Here is a 27,473-nt window from a genome sequence, read left to right on the forward strand (position 1 = left end):
AAAGATTTCCTTTGCGTGCTGGTGTTGCCTTTGGTCGCTTGGGTAGCAAAGCCATCGACTCGGCTGGATCATGACCAGTGTGGATGTCGGAGCAACGGCTCCGCAGATGGTTGTAGGGTGTCGACTTCAGTTGCTCAGGTGACGAAGCGGGGGCTCGCCCGAAGCGCGACCTTGGGTTCGGCATGTGTTCTTGTTGGTTATAAGTAGAAGCAGCGGCTCTGAAAAAGGATTATAGTGTGTCGATTTCGGTTGTTCGAGCGACGGAGTTGACGGCTCATCAGATACGTGGCGTCGGGGTCGATGCATGGGTCGTTGTTGTATCGGTTTTCGGTCAGTTTTTCTTATTAATTGATCAATTCTTCATGTTCTATATGAAAAGGCAGAGCTCCTCCTGGTTTTCTCAAAAAAAAATAGTGGAGCTAGCGGGGTTAATGCGTAATGGCGATGCACAGGTGCCCACAGGGGCAAAGCGAGGAAAAGACCTCTTCCAGAGTAGAACCGGAATTTATAATCATCCAAGATAAATAGTACAATTATTGGTTGCACATACTGGCCATGATAGCTGCACTATTCGACAAGGTTTTGTTGGGTTTTGTAGACACAAATTAGCACCTGCGATCAGGCCATGTGGTTTTTTCCGTAGAAGTCGATGGATCCTATTTGAAACCTAGGATTGGCACTAGATTCTCTCACACGTAGAAACCGAAACCTGGCAAAGCCGAGCAAAGCTTATTTTTAGTCGCAATGATAATATATAATGCAGCACGACTATATCAGCCGATAATATAAAACCATAAAACGTACCGAAGTACATTTGCCTTCCGTCTCTTGTCAACGGTAAATGATTTCCTACAGAAACGGCTGCTGAAGATTACAGAACTCCGAGCATCAATAGTATTCCAGGTAGACCCTTGGCCTGTGCTCCCTTCAAGGACCCTGCAATGCAACATTGTTAGTGACTTGCAGAATATCATCATTTTAAAGAAGGTTAAAAGCAGGCAAAGCTACTGACATACTACTATCAAACAAGCAACTTCTATTAACAAAATGAATAACTTGAGTAGCAGGTAACACCTTTTGCATAAAAACTGCTAGTACTAAAATTAACAATGTTGTTAGCGAAAGAGCAACAAAAATGGCAAGACATGTTATGGGTGCAGGAAAATGTTGCGTCACGGAATATATCCAGAGGGGTAGGAACGGGAGTAGGGAAACATAATGGATTATTCTCTGATTAACTGATAATAAGATATGTGCTCTCCCTGTGGCCGTTGTCACATCCCCTAACCAGGCTATCTCCAACTTCTGGAAATTATATTCTTTACATGGAATCTAATCCTAACAAATCCCAAGGAGATAAAGATGTTCAACTGAGCTGCCCTGCATGTGTGTCCCCTGTAGGGCTATAGGCCCATAACAGGCACTGACGAGTTATTTTACGCACATAACATACAGCATAAGTTTGATAGTCATTATACAAAATAGAATCACATCAGACAGACAAGGAACAGGTTTTGTAGTAAATGTACCAGTCCATTGGATCCCTCTCGGGAGCATCATTAGCTGACATCAAATCATATGACTCCAACTCACAAGTTTGGCCATCACGCACCTTGTACATTAGCCAACATCCTGCAAAATGATTTTGTACATCAATAAAATTCCCCAAATGTAAGTAGTTGGAACAATTCCAGTAGCGTTCTTAAGCACAAGATGAAGATTCTTCAGAACATCAGCTCAATAGTGGACCAACACTAAAGTTGACTGGCCCCATATGATATGAAAAGAACTAGACTGATTTCAAGGTGGATACTGGCGTTGACAATCAAGGAGCAGAATAGGTCTACCAGCGAGCATTTTTAGTCAATGGGGATTAGTGCAATTCTGCAACAGTTTGAAAAATAAACTCAAGACAAGTACATTCTTACTGGACCCTGTGAGATTAGTTGAAAAGTTCCAATCTAGCAAATGGGTAGATCCATATGGCAAATAAAAGAGATGGAAGTGACAGAAAATATCATTCAAATGCCAAGCTTCTTCACAGTTATTATGATTGACAAAAAGTATAAAAAATGAATCCACCTAGGTAACAAGGCATGCACAGTTAGGCAACACCATTTTCATCGGACCAAGAATAAACCAATAAGTTCAAAGCTCCAAACTCACAGGAGTACAAACCAGAAAATATATGCTACTACCTCTGAAAATATATGCTACTACAGGAGTACAAACATTAATGTCTTATATTTAGTTATAGAGCTAGTATTTTATAAAGAAAATGAATAATACTATTGTGAACAAGTTATATTTGTAGAACCAAATTACCTTTGGCTCCATCAGGTTCTTCCCATTTGGACAAGCGAATGCCGTCAAAGGCTGCTGTTGCCTGAAATGATTTCCATATTTTAGGACAAACCCTGATAAATGGATACATGAAAAATGATTAATTTGCAACACATACAATTCCAATTGGGAGCTGCTCACAGCTTGCAAGGACTGAACCTGAACAGAGTCTATTGCCTCTAGGAAATTGATGACCTTTTGTGTAAAAGATATTGCTCTTATAGTTACTTAGTATCTCATCAACTGCATCTAGTGCTACTGGTAATGCTAAGGATGTATGTATTAGATTTCCATCTGTAGCCACGGATGGATCTCCATCATTGTGTAAGTCTGCTTTCAAAGAAACTGCAGAAAGCAATCTTTCAGCAGAGGGAAGTATCTCCTCAAAAATTTGCTGCGATTTTTGATCTAATGTGACTCTCCTGCTTTTGAAGTTGGCATCTTTAAGGTTTTGCATCAAGCTCCTCAATGTGACGAAAACTTCAATGATTCTTTCATTACGGATGTTATTATCACAAAAACAAGAAAGAATAGCTGAAAGAGCATCATATATTTTTGAAACATGAGCATCCACACATCTCCGAATAGGACACGACGAGCAACTGAGTGAGTCTGCTTGGCCCAATTCTGACCTTGCTGTTCTCCATTCCACAGAACCACTTTGCCTTCCAGGTAGAGATATGCTGTTGTTGATTTCAAGATAGATAGCTTTACTAAGTTCCTTGGACTCTTTCCTGTCACGGTTTTCTAAGGCTAAGAGTTCATCACTTGACAATCCACTGCGACACTTTGTAGTTATATTCATTAGAATAGCTGAAACTGTATCCTCGGAGGTAATGGTCCGCCTAGAGAGAACCTGAAAATGTAAGGCATGTGGCATATTAGGTAAAAATGAGAACAATTTCTTCAGAAACAACAAAGATCCCCCCCCCCACCCCCACCCCCATACACACACAAATTGCTCACACACTGAAGATTGTGCATATGGTTGCAGGCGCAAGTAAACCATCGCTCCTGTAGTAAGCACCCTTTTAGAAGGTTTCTTGTCAGCAAAGTGCTTGTATTTGCACTGAGCCTTTGCCAGATGTTCCTTCAGAGCAGCAGTATGTTGTGTATGCTCACTCAACCAAGTCTGCACATCTGCATTACTTGAACTGCGATGACCCGCTAGCTGTTCCACATTTGGTTCATGGCCATACAATGCTCTGTAAGGAATGCAACCTAAGGAGGAATGATAGGTTGTGTTATACCAGAACTCTGCCTGGGGTAACCATAAAGCCCACTTTGTTGGAAACTCATGCACAACACACCTTAAGTACATCTCTAAACATTGATTCACCCTCTCAGTTTGACCATCTGTCTGAGGGTGGTAAGCTGTGCTCATGTGCAATTCTGTACCCCACACCCTAAACAATTCCTTCCAGAAAGCACTGGTGAAGATCTTATCTCTGTCAGATACAATAACCAGAGGAAGACCATGCAGCTTGACAATGTTATTGAGGAAAACTTTGGCCAAAACACTTGTCCAGAATCGTGTATGGTCCAAAATACTTCAGTGCTAGTTTGGGACATGGTCTATTCACCACTGAAGATTGTGCATATGGTTGCAGGCGCAAGTATATCTTCTCTCCTGTAGTAAACACCCTTTCAGAACATTTCTTGTCAGCAAAGTGCTTGTATTTGCACTGAGCCTTTGCCAGATGTTCCTTCAGAGCAGCAGTATGCTGTGTATGCTCACTCAAACAAGGCATGCACAGTTAGGCAACATCTGCATTACTTGAACTGCGATGACCCACTAGATATCCCACATTTGGTTCATGGCCATACAATGCTTTGTGAGGAGTGCAACCTAAGGAGGAATGATAGGTTGTGTTGTACCAGAACTCTGCCTGGGGTTACCATAAAGCCCACTTTGTTGGAAACTCATGCACAGCACACCTTAAGTACATCTCTAAACATTGATTCACCCTCTCATTTTGACCATCTGTCTGAGGGTGGTAAGTTGTGCTCATGTGCAATTTTGTACCCCACACCCTAACACCTCGTTTGGATGTTGATATTGGGCCTTGGAATTAGACATTGGTATTGGTCTGCCCCGAATATCATTGTTTAGATGGCTGTGGCATTTGGAATTGGAAACTGCCACCAATATTGACTCCACCGCCGCAAAGTGCGCGCGATGTCTTCTCCAATTCGGAGCCCCGGTGCTCGATATTGCCTTGCGAAGCCTCTCCCCGCCAAACATACCCCTTCGTTCCTGCGACGCGGAAAGGAAAACGCGGGAGCGATGGCACGACTGGGGAGGTTGACCCGCGGCGCAGGTGAGATCCCCTCCCCTCCCCTCCCCTCATCCTCCCCATGTATCCCCGGCGAGGCCGGGTCGCCCCCATCCTGCTCCCTCCCCGCGCCATTCCTCTGCCCCCTCTCTCACCAGCAAATCTGGCCGGCGACCGAGGTGGTTCCACCCCGTGGCGGCGGCGGCGGCGATTGGCCAGCACGACAAGAGCCTCCCTCGCCTCCCCTCCCTACCAGGACTTGAGGCCCATCTTAACCTCCCCCCTGTTCTCCTCTCACCCGCATCTAGCACGGCGGCTGTCGATTCAATTGATCCCTTTTCTCCTTTTACTTTTGCAAGTCACTTGTTGGTGGTTGTATGGATCTTTCTCAGGAGCCCAATCCAAGGTATGTGATGTGCATATGTGTATATGTGAAATGGATCTAAATCTGGCTAGATATTTGTGTTGGCATTAGGAATTGTAGTTGTTTTACATCACACATGCTCTTGCAATCAACATATATATGTTTGTGGTGCATCTTTTACTTGTTAGAGTTATAATATAAGTCATGTACCCTTTTGTATTTATCCCAATATATAAGGGGTTTCATGCATATAGTCCACCACCTGTACATGTATATCTACCGGCCTATGGCCTCATGGGAATATAAGTTGCTTTCCTAACATGGTATTAGAGCCCTAGGTTCTTTTTTCGCACGCGCAACTCGTGCTTTTTCCTCCTTCCCGAGCTCTCGCTGCAGCCTCTCTCGCCGACGTCTCCTCCCGCGTTGTGCAAGCTGCAGCCGTTCTCCTCCTGCTGCTGCAGCGCTGCTTCTCCAGAACCGCTGGAACGAGACTGCTCCCCGCTCCCGATCCGGTGTGGTTCCTGGCCGCTGCCGGGCTGCTCCCGCTCCCGATCTGGATTGGTTCCAGCCGCCGCCACTGCTACCGCTCCCGATCTGGTTGGTTCTAGGCAGTCGCCGCCTCCAGCCGCCGCCGCCACCCCATCTCGCTTCCGCGGATCCAGATCGAAGGCGGCTCCAGATCAACCCGCCGCCTTGCCTCGGATCCAGATCGAAGTGGATCCAGATCGACGCGGCTCCTGACGAAGCGGACGCGGTTTCAGAAGCAACTGCGGTTCGTTGACTGCGATTCCTAAAAAAAAATATGTCTGCTGCATCCGGCTACGTTGTTGTTCCTCGTTGTCCGGTGATCTTTGATGGCACTAACTACACCGAGTTCATTGGCTTCATGCGCATTCACATGCATGGCATCCGTCTATGGGGTTTTCTTTCTGGCGAGGTCTGATGTCCGCCATGTCCGGTTCCTCCCGTGGCTCGCACTCCTCCGACCCCACCGGCTCTTCCTGCGGATGCTCCTCAGGCCGCAAAGGATGCGGCTAAGCTTGCTGATGAGGCCGCTATCCGTGCTTATGATGAGAAGGTTTTGGTTTATGAGGAGGCTCTTCAGACGTATCATGGTGCTCTGTCTGCTTACACCCAGTGGCTTGATGATGATGCTCGTGCTGCAGCTGTTCTCACTGCTAGCGTTCTGCCTCAGTTTGCCTCTGAGTTTCTGGGCCTTCCTACTGTGTTTGAGATGTGGACTCGCCTTCGTCAGCGCTATGAGCCCTCTGGTGATGCCTTATACCTCTCTATGGTCCGTTACGAGCATGCTCTTCAGTAGGGTGACTCTACTGTTGATGACTTCTATGCAAAGAGTTCTGCTATCTGGCGCCAGCTTGATTCTCTCCGCAGTGCTGGTTGTCGTACTTGCCCCTGTTGCCAGGCTGTCCAGGCCAACTTGGAGTTTCATCGCGTCTACGAGTTCCTGTCTAGGCTTCGTAAGGAGTTTGAGCCTCGTCGTGCTCAGTTGTTTGCTCGTGGCCGTATTTCTCTCATGGAGGCGCTTTCTAAGATTCGTGCTGAGGAGACTCGCTTACGTGGTGCTGGTTTGCGGGAGGTTCCCTCAGTGCTCGCTGCTCGGGCTCTTTCTACGCCACCTGCTGCACCGACCCCTTCTCGCTCGAGTGCTCCGTCGCTCTTGCCCACTCCTTCTGGAGGCTCAGGTCGCCCCCGTCCACATTGTGGCTACTGCAACAATGATGGTCATATTGAGTCCAACTGCTACACGAAGAAGAAACACTTGCGCAAGGCGCGATCATCATCTACAGCGACTTCGTCATCTACCTCGACAGCTTCAGCCATCGCTTTGACTGGGCAGGATATTCTGAGACTTAAGCGTCTGCTCGTTGTTCGAGGTTCTTCCTCGACGGGTACTGCTGGTTCTGTGACTGAGGCTTCCCGCACTGAGCAACCACCTTCTACACAGTCAGGTACATCCCCATGGGTTCTGGACTCTGGAGCTTCCTTTCATATGACTTCTAATTCTTCCACTCTGTCCTCTCTTCGATCACTTGATTCTCCTGTTCATGTCCTCACCGCTGATGGTACTCCCCTTTCTGTCGTTAGTAGAGGCAATCTTACCACTCCTTATTCTGTTCCTGATGTTGCTCATGTTCCTCGACTTACCATGAATCTGTTTTCCGCTGGTCAACTTGCTGATTCTGGTTGTCGTGCCATCCTTGACCTTGACTCTTGTTCTGTCCAGGACCGTCGCACGCACACTCTGGTTGGGGCTGGTCCTCACTGCCGTGATTCTGAGGGTCTTTGGGAGTTGGACTGGCTTCATGTTCCTTCCGCTGCCCACTCTATCGCCAGTTCTTCCGCTTTGGTCGCCTCAGCTACTGGTTCCTTCCAGAAGTGGCATCATCGACTTGGTCATCTGTGTGGTTCTCGTTTGTCGTCGTTAGTTCGTCGAGGTCTTCTGGGGTCTGTCTCAGGAGATGCCTCTTTAGAGTGTCAGGGTTGTCGTCTTGGCAAGCAGATTCAGTTACCATATCCACATAGTCAGTCAGTGTCTAAGCGTCCTTTTGATTTAGTTCATTCCGATGTATGGGGTCCGGCTCCCTTCGCTTCGAAAGGGGGTCATAAATACTATATTATTTCATAGATGACTTCTCTCGTTACACATGGCTCTATTTCATGACTTCTCGTAGTGAGGTGTTGTCCATTTATAAGCGTTTTGCTGCCATGGTTCATACTCAGTTCTCTTCTCCCATTCGTGTGTTCCATGCTGACTCCGCTGGCGAGTATATCTCTAAGATGTTGCGTGGTGTTCTTGCTGAACAAGGGAACTCTCTCTCAATTCTCTTGTCCTGGTGCTCACGCTCAGAATGGCGTGGCTGAGCGCAAGCATCGTCATCTTCTTGAGATAGCTCATGCATTGATGATTGCTGCCTCTCTCCCGCCTCATTTTTGGGTTGAGGCCGTCTCCACCTCCACCTATCTCATCAATTTCCAGCCTTCCGCTGCTCTACAGGGTGGTGTTCCTTTCGAGCATCTTTTTGATCGTTCTCCCGATTATTCGATGCTTCGCTTGTTTGGTTGTGTTTGCTATGTTCTTCTTGCCCCCCCCCCCCCCCCGCGAACGCACCAAACTAACCGCTCAGTCTGTTGAGTGTGTCTTCTTAGGCTATAGTGATGAGCATAAGGGCTATCGTTGTTCGGATCCTATCGGTCGTCGGATGCGTATCTCTCGGGATGTGACTTTCGATGAGTCTCGTCCCTTCTACCCACGCCCATCTTCCTCGACCTTTTCAGTGGAGGATATCTCTTTCCTCACTTTTCCTGACACACCTATCACACCCATCGAGCCTTTGCCTATTCGTTCCACTCCCTCTGCTTCTCCACCTCCAGTCGATTTGTCGCCACCATCTTCCACGGTCTCCTCGTCTAGCATGTCACCTGATTCTACACCTTCATCTCCGGTGACTTCTTCGTCGCCACCCCCCGATTCTACCTTGGCGATTCCTCCTTCCATTGTTCCATCTTTTCCTCAGTGTTACACTCGTCGTTCACGTTCTGTGGATGCCTCTGTGGATGTGCCGTCATCCTCGTCTCAGCCAACTTATGGCTTGCGTTCTCGTCCTCGTCCGCCTGTTGATCGCTTTGGATTTTCCACCGCTGGTGCTGTTGTTCTTGAGCCAACTACTTATCATCAGGCTGTTGTTCATCCTGAATGGCAGTTTGCGATGGCAGAGGAGATTGCTGCTCTTGAACGCACTGGTACGTGGGATCTTGTTTCCCTTCCTCCCGGAGTCCGTCCCATCACTTGTAAGTGGGTCTACAAGGTTAAGACTCGCTCCGATGGTTCTCTTGAGCGTCACAAAGCTCGTCTTGTGGCTCGTGGTTTTCAGCAGGAGCATGGTCGTGATTATGACGAGACTTTTGCTCCTGTGGCTCATATGACCACTGTTCGTACACTTCTTGCCATGGCCTCTACACGCCACTGGTCTATCTCTCAGCTTGATGTTAAGAATGCTTTTCTTAATGGTGAGCTGCGTGAGAAGGTGTACATGCAGCCACCACCTGGGTATTTTGTTCCTGATGGCATGGTATGTCGTCTTCGTCGCTCTCTCTATGGCCTTAAGCAAGCCCCACGCGCCTGGTTTGAGCGTTTTGCCTCTGTGGTGACTGTCGCTGGTTTTTCACCCAGTGTTCATGATCCAGCATTGTTCATTCACCTTTCTCCTCGTGGTCGGACTCTTCTTCTTCTCTATGTTGATGACATGGTCATCACTTGGGATGACCCCGAGTATATTGCCTTTGTTAAGGCCCGTCTTAGTGAGCAGTTCCTTATGTCTGATCTTGGACCTCTTCGCTACTTTCTTGGGATTGAAGTTTCTTCTACCTCTGATGACTTCTTTATATCCCAGGAAAAGTATATCCAGGATCTTCTTGCTCGTGCTGCTCTTAGTGATGAGCGCATTGTTGAGACTCCTATGGAGCTCAATGTTCACCTCTGTGCTACTGATGGTTGTTAGGAAGTATTAGTATTAGTCTAGGAGTCCTTGTTAGTCTATTAGTATTAGTCTATGTTTACTTTCCTTGCACCTCAAGTCATGTGTAATATATATATATGCCCCTTGGGCCTTCAATATAGAAAGTTGCTTATTCCTAACATGGTATTAGAGCCCTAGGTTTTTTTTCGCACGCGCAACTCGTGCTTGTTCCTCTTTCATCACGGCCGCCGGTCTCTCTTCCCGTCACAGCCGCCGGCCGCTCGTCCCTGATCCAATCCCGCCGGCTCCATCTCCCGCGGGATCCCGTCACTCCCGTGATCCAGCCGCCCCCGTCGAAGCTACTGGATCTCGAAGCCCCGGCCCGCCCCGATCCCAGCGGCTCCAGGCGAAGTCACGACTGGAGGCCGCCGACTCCTCCCGACGCGACCTGCCACGATCCCGCTGCGGTGCTGGATCTCGAAGCCCCGGCCCGTCCCGATCCCAGCGGTTCCAAGCAACGTCACGACTGGAGGCCGCCGACTCCTCTCGACGCGACCCGCTGCGGTCCCGCTGCAGGTCGGACTCCACCCGCCGCGATTCTTGATCTGCTTCGATCCGGACTCCGCCGCTGTTTGGACTTGTTCCCGATTCGGATTCATCCGCAGGCCTTCTTCAAGTAGCCGGCTCCACTCGAAATTTCTCCTGAGATCGAACCAGGGTCCTGATTTCGTCGCCCCTGTGCTGATTTCGCCAGATCCAGCGCTGCTCTCGTCCTCCCGTTGCAGCGCCCGCCAGCCGCCGCCCTGATCTCGTTTTAATCTCAATTTGATCCGGCTCTCTGGTTCTCAAAAAAAAATTGAAAAAAAAAAATTGTCTTCATCATCAGGCTACATTGTTGTTCCTCGTTGTCCGGTGATCTTCAATGGTACTAACTACACCGAGTTCACTGACTTTATGCGCATTCACATGCGTGGCATCCGTCTCTGGGGTGTTCTTTCTGGCGAGGTCTGTTGTCCGCCATGTCCGGTTCCTCCCGTGGCTCCCACTCCACCGACCCCACCGGCTCTTCCTGTGGATGCTACTCAGACCGCAAAGGATTCGGCTAAACTTGCTGCTGAGGCCGCTGTGAGTGCTTATGATGAGAAGGTCTTGGCTTATGAGGAGGCTCTTCAGGTGTATCGTGGTGCTCTGACCGTTTACACCCAGTGGCTTGATGATGATGCCCGTGCTGCAGCTGTTCTCACTGCTAGTGTTCTGCCTCAGTTTGCCTCTGAGTTTTTGGGCCTTCCTACTGCCTTTGAGATGTGGACTCGCCTTCGTCAGCGCTATGCGCCCTCTGGTGATGCCTTATACCTCTCCGTGGTTCGTCAGGAGCATGCTCTTCAGCAGGGTGACTCTACTGTTGATGACTTCTATACACAGAGTTCTGCTATCTGGCGCCAGCTCGATTCTCTCCGCACTGCTGGTTGTCGTACTTGCCCCTGTTGCCAGGCTGTCCAGACCAACTTGGAGTTTCATCGCGTCTACGAGTTCATGTCTCGGCTCCGTAAGGAGTTTGAGCCTCGGCGTGCTCAGTTGTTTGCTCGTGGCCGTATTTCTCTCATGGAGGCGCTTTCTGAGATTCGTGCTGAGGAGACTCGCTCACGTGGTGCTGGTTTGCTGGAGGTTCCCTCGGTGCTCGCTGCTCGGGCTACTTCTACGCCCCCTCCTGCACCGACCCCTTCTCACTCGAGTGCTCCGCCACTCTTGCCCACTCCTTCTGGAGGCTCAGGTCGCCCCCGTCCACATTGTGGCTACTGCAACAATGATGGTCATATTGAGTCCCACTGCTACACGAAGAAGAACCGCTTGCGCCAGGCGCAATCATCATCTACAGAGACTTCGTCATCTACCTCGACAGCTTCAGCCATCGCTTTGACTGAGCAGGATATTCTGCGACTTAAGCGTCTGCTCGCTGCTTCAGGTTCTTCCTCAACGGGTACTGCTGGTATTCTGACTCAGGCTTCCTGCACTGAGCAACCACCTTCTACACAGTCAGGACCGTCTCACGCACACTCTGGTTGGAATTGGCCTTCGCCGCCATGATCTTATTTTTTCTCTTCCGCTGCCATCATCCCTAATCTAGTGTGTGTTTTCTAGTTTTCTTTGTTTTCCGCTGCGTCCACCAAATCCGTTGATATTTTGTGTTTTCTCATGCCATGCGAGTCCACCATACCTTTGTTCGTCAGCCTTTCTTTGGTCCTGATCCTTTCTATGCAACTTTTGTGGCCTACTTGCCCTTGTTGTTTTCTATAGGATTGTCTGGATTTCTTTTGCATTGTCGATCTACGTGCATCGTGCCTTATCCGCCGAGCTTCTTTCGCCGACGGTTGTCGTGGACTATGATTTTCTGCACAATATTTTATTCTCTTGATGTGCCATCTTCTTTTGACAACCCATCTTCTCTTGATACTTTTGTTGTATCTTCAAGTGATGCGGCGTCTTCCTCTGATGTGCCATCTCTTCGATGTCTTCCTCTTGATGTGCTATCTTCTTTTGACAACCCATCTTCTCTTGATACTTATCTTGTATCTTCAAGTGATGCGGTATCTACCTCTGATGTGCCATCTCTTCGTTCACTCCTTCGGCGACTCGACAAGTTTTGAAGACTCTTCATGTTACGACGACACTCTCAAGACGCGAATTTGGATTATCATTTTTTTTAGTATTACACTTCTTCAAATGCAATGCTATTGCATACGCTTTGCATTTGAGGGGGGGTGTTAGGAAGTATTAGTATTAGTCTAGGAGTCCTTATTAGTCTATTAGTCTAGGAGTCCTTATTAGTCTATGTTTACTTTCCTTGCACCTCAAGTCATGTGTAATATATATATGCCCCTTGGGCCTTCAATATAGACAAGTTGCTTATTCCTAACAATGGTGATCCCCTGCCTGACCCGACGCGTTATCGTCATCTTGTTGGCAGTCTTGTTTACCTAGCTGTCACTCGTCCGGATATCTCTTATCCGGTTCATATTCTGAGTCAGTTCGTCTCTGCTCCCACATCGGTTCACTATAGTCATCTCCTCCGTGTTCTCCGATATCTTCGGGGCACGATCTCTCACTGTCTATTCTTTCCTCGCTCCAGTTCCTTATAGCTCCAGGCCTATTCGGATGCTACGTGGGCTAGTGATCCTTCAGATCGCCGTTCACTTTCTGCTTACTGTGTTTTTCTTGGTGGTTCTCTCATTGCCTGGAAGACGAAGAAACAGATTGCAGTTTCCTGTTCGAGTGCAGAGGCTGAGTTGCGAGCGATGGCTCTTTTGACGACAGACGTGACTTGGTTACGGTGGTTACTTCAGGATTTTGGTGTTTCTGTCACTACACCGACTCTGCTCTTATCTGACAGTACAGGTGCTATTAGCATTGCGCGCGACCCTGTGAAGCATGAGCTCACCAAGGATATTGGCGTTGATGCTTTCTATGTGCGCGCTGCTGTGCAGGATCAGGTTATTGCTCTTCGGTATGTGCCTTCTGAGTTACAGTTGGCGGATTTTCTGACGAAGGCCCAGACTAGAGCACAACATGGCTTTTATCTCTCCAAACTCAGTGTTGTTCATCCACCATGAGTTTGAGGGGGGGTGTTAGAGTTATAATATAAGTCATGTACCCTTTTGTATTTATCCCAATATATAAGGGGTTTCCTGCATATAGTCCACCACCTGTACATGTATATATACCGGCCTATGGCCTCATGGGAATATAAGTTGCTTTCCTAACATTACTATCCTATAGCAGGTCTTCATAGTTGCAACTTGTTGTGCGTTTTTGCTGTTTGATGTTTGCTTGATTAAATTATTATCAACTTATTTGATGGCTGATAACTAAATTATTGTGTAGTTCCATTATGTCAGACCAACTAGACTTGGTTTCCTACATAACTGAAGAGAACAAGAGAAGAAGAAAAAAACAGATTGTTTTGACAAAACTTTACTTTGAATCGGTTCTTCTTGGGATGGCATACCTTAGTACATTGAGAGCACCTCACGGACTGGGGAATTTTAGTGATGATGAGCACAAACACACAATTATGAAGTATTTGTTGGAAGATATGTATGATGGGTCAGAAGTTGCATGCTATGATCAGCTTCGTTTAACAAAAAGAAACTTTCATGATTTGTGCATCATGTTGCGTGAGAAGTGTGGTCTACTTGATAGTGTGTACGTGGCTATCGAAGAAAAGGTTGCCATGTTCTTGCTAGTAGTGGGGCATGGTCTGAAAATGAGATTGCTTCGAGGCACATACAAGCGATCTTTGGGAACTATTAGCACTCATTTTTCTGAAGTGTTGAATGCCATTCTATCGCTGCATGGGGACTTCATTAAGTTGCCTGATGCTAATGTTCAACCTCCCGATGATTACAAATGGAAGTGGTTCGGTGATGCACTCGGAGCATTAGATGGCTGCCATGTAGATGTTTCTGTTCCTGTGGCTGCCCAAGGGAGATATAGGAATAGAAAACAAGCTATCACTACTAACATGCTCGGTGTGGTGGACTGGAATATGAAAATTCTATATGTCTTGCCTGGTTGGGAGGGTTCAGCTTCCAACTCTGGTTGGGAGGATTCCATGAGAACTGACCGTCAAGATGCATTTGTTGTACCTCATAGTATGGCTATTTCTCTTGGCATCTTGTTCTCTTTAATTAGATATGCTACCTAACCAACTTTGAATTGTTTAACAATAGGAAAATATTACTTGGTTGATGCTGGTTACACGAATGGTCCTGGATTTCTAGCTCCATTCAGATCCACTCAGTATCACTTGAAAGAGTGGGCATCAAGTCAACAACAGCCCCAAACAGCCAAAGAGCTATATAACTTACGCCATTCTCGTGCTAGAAATGTAGTAGAGAGAACCTTTGGGTTGTGGAAGAAGTGGGGTATCCTTCGCAATCAGAGTTTTCTTTGACATAAAGGACCAGGTAACATATGTCCATGTGGTGTTCAATAAGAGGCCTAACTACATGACAAATGCTTACTTAAAAGAATCTTCTTGCAGATTCGAATCATCAATGCTTGTGTGTTACGCAACTTTGCGAGGGATAGACAATATATGATGGATGACTTACTGCTGCAGGAAGTGGATAATGAAATAGATGATCAGCCAATTGAGGCTGATGATGCTAACACAATCACAAGTGTTCAAGTCACTAATGAATGGACCAACTTCAGGAATCAATTATCTAATGACATGTTTGCTGAATATCTTGTTGCGCATGCAGATTTACATCCGTAGGATGACATGTGGTTTAGTTAGATGGTGTCTTCTCTTTTGTTCTAGCTAGATGGTGTCTTCTCTTTTGTTCTAGCTGGATGACATGGTCTCTTGTGTGCATAGCTTATTGATGGTGACTTTTGGATATTTTGTACTCCCTCTGTCCCAAAATTCTTGTCTTAGATTTGTCTAGAAACGGATGTATCTAAATATCAAAACGTGACTAGGTACATTCATATCTAGAAAAATCTAAGACAATAATTTTGGGACGGAGGGAGTATATTATCATCATGTGAAAGCAATTAATACATGTTCTCATTTGTTTGCCAATTTTTATTCAATTATTTACCTGTAGCACAATGGTTGAAGAAACAAAAAAGAAGTCTAGTAGGAATTACTTGACATGGACAGATGAGATGGATAAAACATTATTGGATGTTCTTGTTGATCATCACAATAGAGGTGATCATGCCCAAAATGGATGGAAGCCACATGTCTATAATGCTGCTATAAAAGCGATACGTGATAAGTGTGGACTCGACATCACAAAGGAGAAAATATGTTGAAGGATGAAGACTTTTGATAAGCATTATGAAGTAATTAGCAAGATTCATTCTCAGACTAGATTTGGTTGGGATTGGGTCAATAATAAGCTCCTCATGGATAGTGGTGATGTGTGGGACAAATATGTGAAGGTAAAAAAAAATGTTCATTTTTTTATTATACTATGTTATATGCCAGGACCTAATTTACTATGTATGTGTGAGCAGGCTAATGACAAACCAGCTTGTTACAAGAACAAGGAAGTGAAGAATTGGGAGGCAATATGCACGATATACTTGAAAGATCATGCAACCAGTGAAGGTGCAATGACTTGTACTGAAAGTGAAGTGCCACCGATTGTCCCACATGTAGTAGCCACCGAAGCCTCACCAGAATTGCCCCTCAAAAGGATGCGAACAGGTGAAGCTATCTTGTGCATGCTTGGAGACATGAAAGGTACTTTCCAAGATGCAATGAAGTCACTTGAGCCACTAGAACTGCCCAAGGTTACTCCTCCGCTTGAAATCCTTGCCGCACTTGAAATGATACCAGATTTGGCTCGTCCAGACATGCTACGAGCATATGGTAAACTCATCCTTAGTGAACGCTTATTCCAAGCGCTTATGCAGTTGCCCATTGACTTTAGAAAGGAATGGTTGTTGATGTTGAACAAGAATAATGGTGTTTGATTGCTTTCAAGCGCTTGGAGTTGCTTTTTAGCATCTGGGCTACATTGTCACCTTCGTTTGCTTCATGTAATAGCTATGAACTTATGGTACTAATTATTAGTATGTTATTGTAATGATGGAAAACAAATGTATGAGACATGATTTACTATGTTATGTGCTGCTGTTTTCGTATAATTGTTGCTGTTTTAAGTGCTATTGTTTGTATACAAGTGCTGTTGCATACATGATATTCATGTATAATTTTTTTGTGTGTAAAGTGCTGCTATTGTACTCTTTATATATAATTCTTCAGAAAAAATGCTCGCATATATTGCATATAATTTAATTGTGAGCATTACATCAAAGTACAATGTTCATTCTATGATAAATGAGCAATTCCAAATTCCAATGTAGAGAATGACCATTCAAACAAGCTTCAGAATTGATTCCAAGTGTCAATTCTTTGCACATGCAAACAATAGAATTCGGGTTCAATGTCAATATCAAAGTATGGGAGATTTGATATTGGGTCCAATTCAATTCCATGGTCCTGAATATCAACATCCAAACAAGGCATAAACAATTCCTTCCAGAAAGCACTGGTGAGGATCTTATCTCTGTCAGATACAATAACCAGAGGAAGACCATGCAGCTTGACAATGTTATTGAGGAAAACTTTGGCCACTGAGGCAGCTCTGAATGGGTGTTTCAGAGGCAAGAAATGACCCACTTTTGAGAAACGATCAATCACCACGAGTATTGCTGTGTATCCATCAGACCTAGGCAATCCCTCAATGAAATCTATACTGATTTCCTGCCAAGGACTATCAGGGATGGGTAGAGGTTGTAGCATACCTGATTTTTTGCACAGCTCATGTTTAGCCTGTTGACAAATGTCACATTGTTTGACAAAGTTCTCCACTGCTGTTTTCAAACCTTGCCAGGTGAACAACTGTTTGACTCTTTGATAAGTAGACAATATGCCGGAGTGTCCACCTATGGGACTGGCATGAAAAGATTGAATGAGTTTGGTTTGCAGTCCAGTATTTGTGGTTTGCAGTCCAGTATTTGCTCCTACCCAAATCTTGTCTTCATGCTTGATCAGTCCCTCTTACAGTTGAAACCCAGGGCATGCCTTTGCATCCAGAGCCAATTTCTGTAACATGGATTGAGCCATAGGATCCACAATGTAAGAATTTAAAATTTCTTGCACCCATAGTGGTTTACTTGTTGATATGGACTGAGCAACAAATAAGTGAGCCACCCTAGACAAAGCATCTGCTACTGTATTTTCCACACCCTTTTTGTACTGGATAGTAAACTGCGGTCCCACTAGCTTTGTCATTGCTTTTTTTTAAGATCTGAAGTCAAATGTTGATCCCCTAGATGACACAAGCTTTTCATGATCTGTTTTGATGATAAAAGGTGCTCCGGATAAATATGACCTCCATCTATCAATGGCCATCATAATAGCTAGAAAATCCTTTTCATAAATGAAAGTTTTCTGACTAACCACTCCCAATGCTTTGCTGTAGTATGCAAAAGAATGTCCTTCCTGAGACAGCACAACTCCCACTCCAATGTTGCATGCATCAGTTTCTACCACAAATGTTTTATCAAAATTTGGTAAGGGTAATACAGGAGTGTTGGCCATAGCTTGCTTGAGGCTATGGAAAGCTTGTTGGGCAGATTCAGACCACACAAAAGCTTGTTTCTTAAGAAGAGTAGTGAGAGGTTCAGCTAGCAGCCCATAATTTTGGACAAACTTCCTGTAATATCCAGACAGTCCCAGGAAACCTGTCAGCTCAGTGATTGTTGTAGGCACATGCCATTGTAGCATAGCCTCTGTTTTCGCAGGATCAGTTGCCACCCCTTTATCAGATATAATATGCCCCAAGTATTCCATAGATTGTTGGGCAAAAGCGCATTTACTTTCCTTCACAAACAGCTGATGTTCCTTGAGAATATCAAACACAGACTGCAGGTGTTCTAGATGTTCCTCAAATGTTTGACTAAAAACCAATATGTCATCCATGAAAACCAATACATATTTTCTGTTGGCCCTGCAAACAAAGAATTCATCACACATTCAGAAGTGCCTGGGGCTGTGGCCAAACCAAATGGAACAACCCTGAACTGAAATTGCCCATGGTGTGTTTTAAAAGCAGTCTTAAATTCATCTTCTTCCTTCATTCTGATTTGATGATATCCAGCTCTAAGGTCCAGTTTGGAAAACCACTTAGTGCCCCCTAATTCATCAAGCAACTCATCAATCACTGGCATAGTAACACAGGAGAAGCAAATGGACTCATACTGTGTGTAATCAGACCAGATTTCAACATTTCTGTCACTTGTCTCTCTATTTCATCCTTTTGCAGGGGAGAGTATCTATAGGGTCTGCAATTTACTGGCACAGCATCAGGTACCAGGTGAATAGAGTGATCCAATGCTCTATGACGAGGTAGTGTCTTCGGTTCTTGAAACACTGTTTGATTCTTTGCTAACAACTGTTGTACTGCAGGAGGTGTCGTGGGAACAAGTCCGATAGTAGAAGTTAGGGGTACGTAAGGAGAGGGCAGAGTCCTAGCTACTGCGAGATTGTACACACGAATATATGAGTTTAGGCCCCTCTCGTGGAGGTAACAATCCTACGTCTCAGTGCTCAGGAGCTTTTGTCGTGTGGAATGTGTAGGTTACAAGGGGTGCGGACCCTTGTGCCGGAGGGAAGGGGTGGCTTATATAGATTGCCCTGCCCCTCATCAATCCCCGGCAACCAAGGCTTCGATCATGGTAATAAAGGTAAACGTTACTGGTAACGTACGTAATAAATGCTACTTATGGCGACCATCGAATGCCTGCCCATTCGCCTCCTTGAAGTGGCTTTTGATCTTCTACGGTAGACTGGCTTCTTGTTCTTCGGAGTGAAAGGCAACTGCCGAATGGAGGGAGAAACCTCCAAGTGGATGTTAGTGTCGAGTGACACATGCGCCATGGTGATTCGAGTCAGAGTCTTCCTTGTAGTCTTGAAGTCCTCCAATGTAGTGTCCTTAGGTAGGATATGTAGGACCCTACCCTAGGTACATATCCCCAACATTAGCCCCCGAATGGATCGGGGTTCAAGTGGAAAAGGGTCGACGCAGATTCTGATAGGACACACAGATCCCGAATGCATTTAGGGCTTCACAGAAGTATGCGTCGATTGAAGTTTTTGTCATTCACCCTGATCGATTCTGTCTTGACATGCGTCCGAGTGAACTTGAGTACGGAATCTGGTTCGAGCGGTAAGCAGGGTCCCTTGATGCGACGGGTCGCTTCGTCGGGCCCGGATTTCACGGGATTCGAAAATTTGATAAGCGCGCGTCGCGCGATGATGACGCAACAACCGTACCAAGTGGGGGCATGACGCCTCAATCTTCGTGTCGTCTTTAGCGCCACGTACTACGCTTCCTCTAAAATCGGGATACACAAGGATCCAGCGGCCCCACAGGTGAGCGACTCACTCGGACAGTTATAAAATGGGACGGTGCTAGGGCTGGAACAGTACTCCGCCATTCCCCTCTTTTTCTCCGCCCCTCTCTGCTCCACGCGCGCCGCTCAGCTCCGTCTCGACGACCGCCGCCGCGATGACGAAGGGGAAGACGGAGAAGCTCGAGCGCGCCAAGAAGGGAGTCAAGGAGAAGAAGCCGTCGGGCGCCCGATCTTCGGCGCCGCCGGGGCAGATCCAAGGAGATTTCCTTCGGTCGACCGTCACGGCGGAGGACGTCAAGAATCTCGTCGTTGACGGGCTGATAGCCAACAAGTCGTGGAGATTGCCGGAGGGAGAGACCGAGCCAGAGCCGCGCGAAGGGGAGCGGGTCCTCCTCCTCTCCCACGTCGAGCGAGGTTTTTCTCTGCCTCCCCATCCGTTCTTCCGTGGGTTCTTGAATTTCTTTGGCGCACAACTTCATCATTTCCCTCCGCATGCCATTGCATACCTCTCTATGTTCGTAACATTGTGCGAATGCTTCCTGGGTTGTTCACCTCACTGGGGTCTGTTCAAACACATCTTCACCATTCAGTCTCAGTCGGTTAAGAAAGCCAAATCTAGTGACAGTAAGACCCATGTCACCCAGCTATGCGGTGGCCTAGGACTCCAAAAGAGGAGCAAAAGCGCGTTTCCGGCAATGATCGACTTGGTTTTATTGCAAGGATGTTGCATCTCCCAATATGTCGACTGACCTTCCTCCCTTCACATTAGAGCGCCCCACTACTCCCAGAACGTTGAACGTGGCTGAGGAAGAAAAAGTCCAGGTAGGAATTTTAATGAATGCAGTGGTAAATTTGGTCCGTGGCAGAGTGACTTGTATGGACCTACTAGAGGCATTTCTCAGTCGGCGAATCCAGCCCCTTCAAGCGAGGGACCACACTATGTGGCATTACTCGAGCGTCGAAGATACCACTCGGACACATCCAGAGGAAGTCACTGAGGAGATTGTTGCGCAGTGGCTCGGAAGCATCACTAGAGCCTGTGACAACCCTCCGTGAGCCAAGCGAATCCTGCCCTTCTCTGCCAAGAACCCGCCGCCGAACCTGGTGAGTTATATCTTTGTCGAATGCTTTCATATTTTGTGGAGAGATCGGGTCTTCAGCTGAATGACTTTACTGTTTATAACTTGCAGGAGTTAACGAACATGTATTCGCCCGTACCAAATGGAGGACGGTCATGGCATGATGGCGGAGAAGAGAGCGCAGGCGGCAGCGTAGACACTGATTATGCCGATGACGGTGAAGGTGGTGATGACGACTCAGAGGAGAGCGAGGAAGATGTTCCGTCTCCTCCGCGCACCGAGCAACGATCCAAGCAGCGCCAAGACCCAGCGGCTCTCCCAAGCAAAACCTTGGCGTCGCGCACCAGGAATCCGAAGCGCGACCGGGCCGCAACCTCTGAGTCGACTGAAAAGGTTGCAAAGCAGCCTAACTCTGCTCCGCCAAAACCTCGGAAGGCTCTGCCCCGTATGAAGATCATCGTGTCCGTCGCCTCAACTTGAGTGTTCATTTTTCCTTCTTCTGTTGTTGTGGAACTTCATGTTTTTACTGAACGAGTGAAATTTCCTTGCCAGAGCTGCTACCTCGGCGACGTCACCTCCGCGAGACGAAGATGAGCACATGGAAGTGGAAACTGCTGACGTGGCCACTTCTCAACGAGGTATAACAAATCTTCACCCTGCTCTGCTTCTTGGAAATGATCCGTCGATTGAATAAGTTAACGTAGTCGATTGGCAGCTCCAGACGTCATCCACGTGGACGATGACGAGGAGCCTCGCAGGTCAATTGTTGCGTTATCTCAAGAGCTTGGCGACTCTTCTAGAGCTAAAGCTGGACTTGAGGTTCCGCAGTCGAGTGCCCCGCCAGCACCTTCAGCTCTTGTGGTTTCAGCGCCGATTGGACAACTTCAGGCCACTCTTGTGACCTCAGCTGCAGCACCAACTCACCCGACGCCCGCGTTCTCTCTGCACCGCGTCCCAGAGGACCAGACTGGAGCTGGTAAAGAAGCCATGATCCAAGCTGAGCAAATGATCTTGCGAGTGAAGGAGGCCTACGAGGCCAGCAAGTTGGCTTATGATGCCAGCTCAGCGCTTCGTGCCAATGTCCGAGTAAGTGCGATTGTAAGTTCATTTCTGATTGAATTCCTTCTGATTGAATTCCTGTCCATCTTGACTCTACACCCACTGGGTGTTTTCTTTTGGTGTATACTTGCTTGTTTCCCCCTCGAGTAAAATCATGTCTTAGTCGAGTGGTTTCTAGTCCAGTGGGGCACGTTGAGTGCACCCACTGGGTGTAGTCCCCGAGATCATTGTCGAATGGCGAAGACGTCAACAGGGGTCTTAAATTTGTTTTTGATAGTCACTTGGCACTCGACAGGTCGGACCTGGTCGAGTGATAGTAGGTCCAGTGGGGGCACGCTGAGTGCACCCACTAGGTGTAGTCCCCGAGACCGCCGTCGAGTGCTTGCATCGGCGGGGGTCTGATAGAGACAGTTTTGCATGTTTGCGCTCTTTTTTTTATTACTTGGATAGGCCGGACCTGGTCGAGTGGTGTTGTATCCAATGGGGGCACGCTGAGTGCACCCACTGGGTGTAGTCCCCGAGACTACTGTCGATCGTTTACGATTGGCAGTGGTCTTAAGAACTTGGACTCGGGGTCCTTTTTTGTACTTGAAGCATGCTTGTCACTCGATCTGTCGAGTGAGTTCTTTTTCTTAGTGTCTCCACCTCTGAATGCTTATCTTAGGGATGGAAAGGTCCGAACTAGCAAGACTTACCCTGCAGGTTTCATGGACATAATTTCCATCAACCATGATATGACGCTTTGCAGGGGTGTGGGGTGGGGCGGCGGGCCGCCACCAGTCGACTAAACTTGCTCTTTTCCACTCGGGAGTGGAGAAATATTAATGTCGACTGAACTACTTCTTTGTTGATTTCAGAAAGCCTGTGAGCTTGGCACTAAGTATGTCGACCTGGAGAAGGAGAAAAACCAGCTTCAGCTGGATCTGGAGGTGGTCAAGAACGACCTAAACCGCGCACAGACCGAGCTGAAGACCCTGCAAGGTAATCCTTGTCGACCAATCGCACTATCATTTTTATCTTCCATCCTTTGAACTAAGTGACCACACTCGAACAGGCGTGCGTAATGAGAACCGCCGACTCCAAGCGCGACTCAACAATGTTATTTCTTTAGATATCATGAAGAAGGCGCTTGAAGACAAATATGAGGAACTCGCTGAAGCACAGAAGGTGGCGAGGGAGAAAACCGAGGCTTCTGAGAAGAAGCTTGCCGCAACTAGCAAGTTGGAAGAAGAAAACACCAAAATCAGGCAAGAACGAGCCGATTCGATGAAAAGGGCTGAACAGCTGACCAAGAAAAGGAACGGTCTGGAGAACTACTTGGGGGACTTTGCGAAGAAGATGTTCGACGTGCTTGAAGGTAACTTTCTTTAGTCGAGTGAATTTGCTTAATTTCCTCAGAACAGTGGCGTGACCAACCTTCCATTTCCCCTTCGTGTAGAATTCTGCCAGGACTTTGACAAGGAAACCGAAGAGATTGAGCCAAATCTGGATCCTATCAAGTCACCCGTCGGAGACGTTGTGGCCATGAACATGTTCCGCCTTGACGCTCGTCTCAGAAGTGTTCAAGGGTATGTCACCCGACTGAAAGCTGTGCTAGTGAAGATTGACAAAGAACTGTGGCCAGAAGACACCCTCAAGACCGAGCTCGAATCGATGATGGTCCGCCTCAACAAGATTCCCAGTCGAGTACAGGCATGGAAGAAATTTGTTGCTCGCTGCAGAGCTGACATGGCGCTTTCACTCGTCCGGGTCCATTGCAAGGAGGCCAAGGAGGACAAGCTGAAGGTTCTCCAGGTGGCCAACACGAAGAAACTTCAATTTGAAAACTTCATGGAGACCTTCATCGAAGCAGCCACTCGGATCGCTGACGGTGACGGGATTGATCTCGACACCTTCGTCGAGCCCGCAAGCACCAGCGGTGCTTGAGAAAAACTTTACTTGTAGTTCAACCTTTATTTGCCTCGGTATGTCGAATGATGGTGTAACCGTTCAAAACTTCATTCAGGTCTTAAGCTTGAGTACTTCCGCACGCGTGGACGACTTTTATCCGTGCTAAAGATCTTGGATTTATTTGCATTTTGCTTTCCAATTATTTGTTTGGCTAAGTCTGTTTGGTTTCCGAATGAGATTGATGCTCATTACTCAAAAAGATTTTGAACTTAGGCGAAGACTGATTCGCAACTAAGTTTCCGAGTGAAAGTGTTGCTTGTCACTCGGCAGGGTTTTAAACTTAGGCCAAGACTGGTTCGCAGCTAAGCCCCGCGAGTGAGAGGAATGTTCGTCATTCGGAGTAATTTTTTAAACTTAGGCAAAGGCTGGTTCGCAGCTAAGCCCCCGAGTGAGAGGAATGTTCATCAATCGGAGTATTTTTTAAAGTTAGGCGAAGACTGGTTCGCAGCTAAGGTCCCGAGTGAGAAGAATGTTCATCACTTGGAGTATTTTTTAAAACTTAGGCGAAGACTGGTTCGCAGCTAAGCCCCCCGTTGAGAAGAATGTTCGTCACTCGGAGTATTTTTTAAACTTATGCGAAGACTGGTTCGCGGCTAAGCCCCCGAGCGAGAAGAATGTTCGTCACTCGAAGTATTTTTAAAACTTAGGTGAAGACTGGTTCGCAGCTAAGCCTCCGAGTGAGAAGAATGTTTGTCACTCGGAGTATTCGCAGCTAAGCCTCCGAGTGAGAAGAATGTTCGTCACTCGGAGTATTTTTCTAAACTTAGGCGAAACTGGTTCGCAGCTAAGCCCCCAAGCGAGAAGAATGTTCGTCACTCAGAGTATTTTTTAACTTAGGCGTAGACTGGTTCGCAGCTAAGCCTCCGACCGAGAAGAATGTTCGTCACTCGGAGTTTTTTTTAAACTTAGGCGAAAACTGGTTCGCAGCTATACCCCCGTATGAGAAGAATGTTCGTCACTCGGAGTATTTTTTAAACTTAGGCGAAGACTAGTTCACAGCTAAGCCCCCGAGTGAGAAGAATGTTCGTCACTCGGAGTATTTTTTTAAACTTAGGCGAAAACTGGTCGCAGCTAAGCCCCCGAGCGAGAAGAATGTTCGTCACTCGGAGTATTTTTTTTTAAACTTAGGCGAAGACTGGTTCGCAGCTAAGCCCCCGAGTGAGAAGAATGTTTGTCACTCGAAGTATTTTTTAAACTTAGGCGAAGACTGGTTCGCAGCTAAGCACCCCGAGTGAGAAGAATGTTAGTCACTCGGAGTATTTTTTTAAACTTAGGCGAAGACTGGTTCGCAGCTAAGCCCCCGTGTGAGAAAAATGTTCACTCGGATTGGTTTTTGAATATGAGAGTGTAAGGTCGGAATCAACAAAACACCGCGGGAGTCATAACTTTGATAAACAACATTGTCTAGAGTACTCTTATTACATCAATCAACTCAGTCGTCAAGTATAAAAACGTCGAAGTAAATCTGCGTTCCAAGCACGTGGTTCGTCGATATTCTTCTTGAGGTTGAAGAGGTGGTAGGCTCCATTGTTCAGCACTTTGGTGACGACGAAAGGACCTTCCCATGCGGGGGCGAGCTTGTGAGGCCTCTGCTGATCCACTCAGAGCACAAGATCACCTTCGTGAAACGACCGACTCCTGACGTGTCTTGCGTGGAAGCGACGCATATTTTGCTGGTACACAGTCGACCGTATCAGAGCCATTTCACGTTCTTCTTCCAAGAGATCCACACCGTCTTGTCGTGCTTGTTCAGCTTCAGCTTCTGAGTAAAGATCTACACGGGGAGAATTGTGAAGGAGATCACTCGGCAAAACGGCCTCGGCTCCATACACCATGAAGAAAGGAGTACGCCAGTCGACCGGTTAGGAGTCGTCCTCAAACCCCACAAAACAGACGGCAATTCAATAACCCAAGCTCCAGCTGCACGATCAAAATCTCGCATGAGTCGAGGCTTCAACCCTTCAAGGATAAGACCATTTGGTCGCTCTGCTTGACCATTAGTCTGGGGTGCGCGACGGATGCGTAATCCACTCGAGTGCCTTGGGCGGAGCAAAAGTATCTGAACTCTTCCGAGTCAAAGTTTGAACCATTATCTGTGATGATAGTGTGGGGGACTCCATACCGGAATGTTATCTCTTTTAGGAATTTGATAGCGGTGCGTGAATCCAACTTCTTTATGGGTTTAGCCTCAACCCACTTGGTGAATTTGATAGCAAATGCGTGAATCCACTTTGTCCCGTTCGGAAAGGACCGACCATATCTAAACCCCATACAATGAACAGCCAGACGAGTGGAATAGTCTTTAGGGCAGACGCAGGCTTATGTGACAAGTTTGCGTAAAACCGACATCCTTCGCAACGTTCAACAATTTCCTTAGCCATTTCGTTGGCGCGCGACCAGAAGAAACTGGCTCGGTATGCTTTGGCAACAATCGTCTAAAAGGACGCATGATGACCACAGGTCCCCGAGTGAATTTCCTCTAAAATCAGTCGACCTTCTTCGGGAGAGATACGAAGCTGAGTTACGCCAGTTACACTTTCTCTGTAAAGTTGTATATCCATCACAGTAAAGGCCTTGGACCTACGGACGATCTGTCAAGCTTCAACCTCGTCTTCTGGAAGTTCTTGCCTCAATATGTATACAATATATGGCACCGTCCAATCGGGCGTAATCACCAGAATCTCCATGACTAGATCTATGACTGTTGGGATGTCAACCTCAGTCGGATTGGAGGCGCTTATTGCTTGTGGGGGCTCTTCAATGAAGGGATCTTCCTGCACCGAAGGAGAATGTAGGTGTTCCAGAAACACATTGCTAGGTACAGGCCTCCTAGTGGATCCGATCTTTGCTAGATCATCAGCTGCTTGATTCTTCACTCAGGGAATATGGTGGAGTTCCAAACCTTCAAATTTCTTCTCAAGCTTCCTTACTGCATGGCAATATCCAGTCATGGCAGGATTCCTGACGTCCCACTCCTTCCTTACTGCATGGCAATATCAAGTCATGGCAAGATTCCTGACGTCACACTCCTTCAAATTTCTTCTCAAGCTTCCTTACTGCATGGCAATATCCAGTAAAGGAGTGCCTCGTATTCGGCTTCGTTATTGGTGGAATCAAAGTGAATCTGGAGGACATAACTGAGTTTGTCACCCTTTGGAGATATCAATACCACGCCAGCACCGGACCCATTCAACATCTTAGAGCCGTCAAAGAACATGGTCCATTGTGCCGAGTGGACTTGAATTGGCTGATGCTGTTCTGTCCACTCGGCCATGAAGTCGGCAAGCACTTGAGATTTGATGGCCTTCTTTGCTTCTAACTTAATATTAAAGTATAGGAGCTCAATAGCCCATTTGGCCACTCGACCAGTCGCGTCTCGACTGTTGCGGATCTCAGACAATGGAGCATCGCTGACGACTGAAACCGAGTGATCTTGGAAGTAGTGTGCCACCTTCTTCGCTGACAGATATATACCATAGACAAGCTTCTGATAATGAGGGTACCTTTGCTTGGAAGGAGTCAATACTTCAGAAATATAGTAAACTGGACGCTGGACTTTATAAGCCTTACCCTCTTCTTCTCGCTTGACAGTGAAAATTGTACTGACAACTTGGTTAGTGGCTGCAATGTATAGGAGCAAGGGTTCTTTGCTGTGCGGAGCAGCAAGCACCGGCTGGGTGGAAAGCAGGGCTTTGAGTTCAACAAACGCTGCTTCTACCTCAGGATTCCACTCGAACGTATTAGACTTCTTCATTAGTCGGTATAAAAGCAAAGCCTTCTCTCCGAGGCGAGAAATAAACCTACTCAAGGCCGCCAAGCAGCCTGTGAGCTTCTAGACATCGTGCACACGCTCAGGGCGTTGCATTCGGACAATGGCACCAATCTTCTCGGGATTGATGTCGATCCCCCGTTCAGAAACGAGGAAACCAGGTAACTTACCACTAGGAACTCCAAAAGTGCACTTGGTTGGGTTTAATTTGATATCATA

General features: G+C 47.0%; 1 protein-coding gene across 3 annotated transcripts in view; it reads right to left on the bottom strand.

Moving 5' to 3' along the window:
* Window positions 1-490: 490 nt before the first annotated feature.
* Window positions 491-27,473, bottom strand: part of LOC123425958 (peptide-N(4)-(N-acetyl-beta-glucosaminyl)asparagine amidase) — a 57,974-nt gene continuing 30,991 nt past the window's right edge. Inside the window, exons 13-17 of one of the 3 annotated variants that reach the window (XM_045109736.1) lie at window positions 2,976-3,199; window positions 2,326-2,417; window positions 1,530-1,632; window positions 805-936; window positions 491-709 (exon numbers count right to left, since the gene is read on the bottom strand). In XM_045109736.1, the coding sequence (XP_044965671.1) occupies window positions 619-709; window positions 805-936; window positions 1,530-1,632; window positions 2,326-2,417; window positions 2,976-3,199 (642 nt within the window). In that variant the 3' untranslated portion in view covers window positions 491-618. Of the gene's footprint in view, window positions 710-804; window positions 937-1,529; window positions 1,633-2,325; window positions 2,418-2,461; window positions 3,200-27,473 lie in introns of all 3 variants that reach the window. The other 2 variants (XM_045109735.1, XM_045109737.1) reach the window with 2 other exon arrangements.

The sequence above is a fragment of the Hordeum vulgare genome, chromosome 2H, assembly GCF_904849725.1.
Source record: "Hordeum vulgare subsp. vulgare chromosome 2H, MorexV3_pseudomolecules_assembly, whole genome shotgun sequence".
NCBI classification, from domain to species: Eukaryota; Viridiplantae; Streptophyta; class Magnoliopsida; order Poales; family Poaceae; genus Hordeum; species Hordeum vulgare.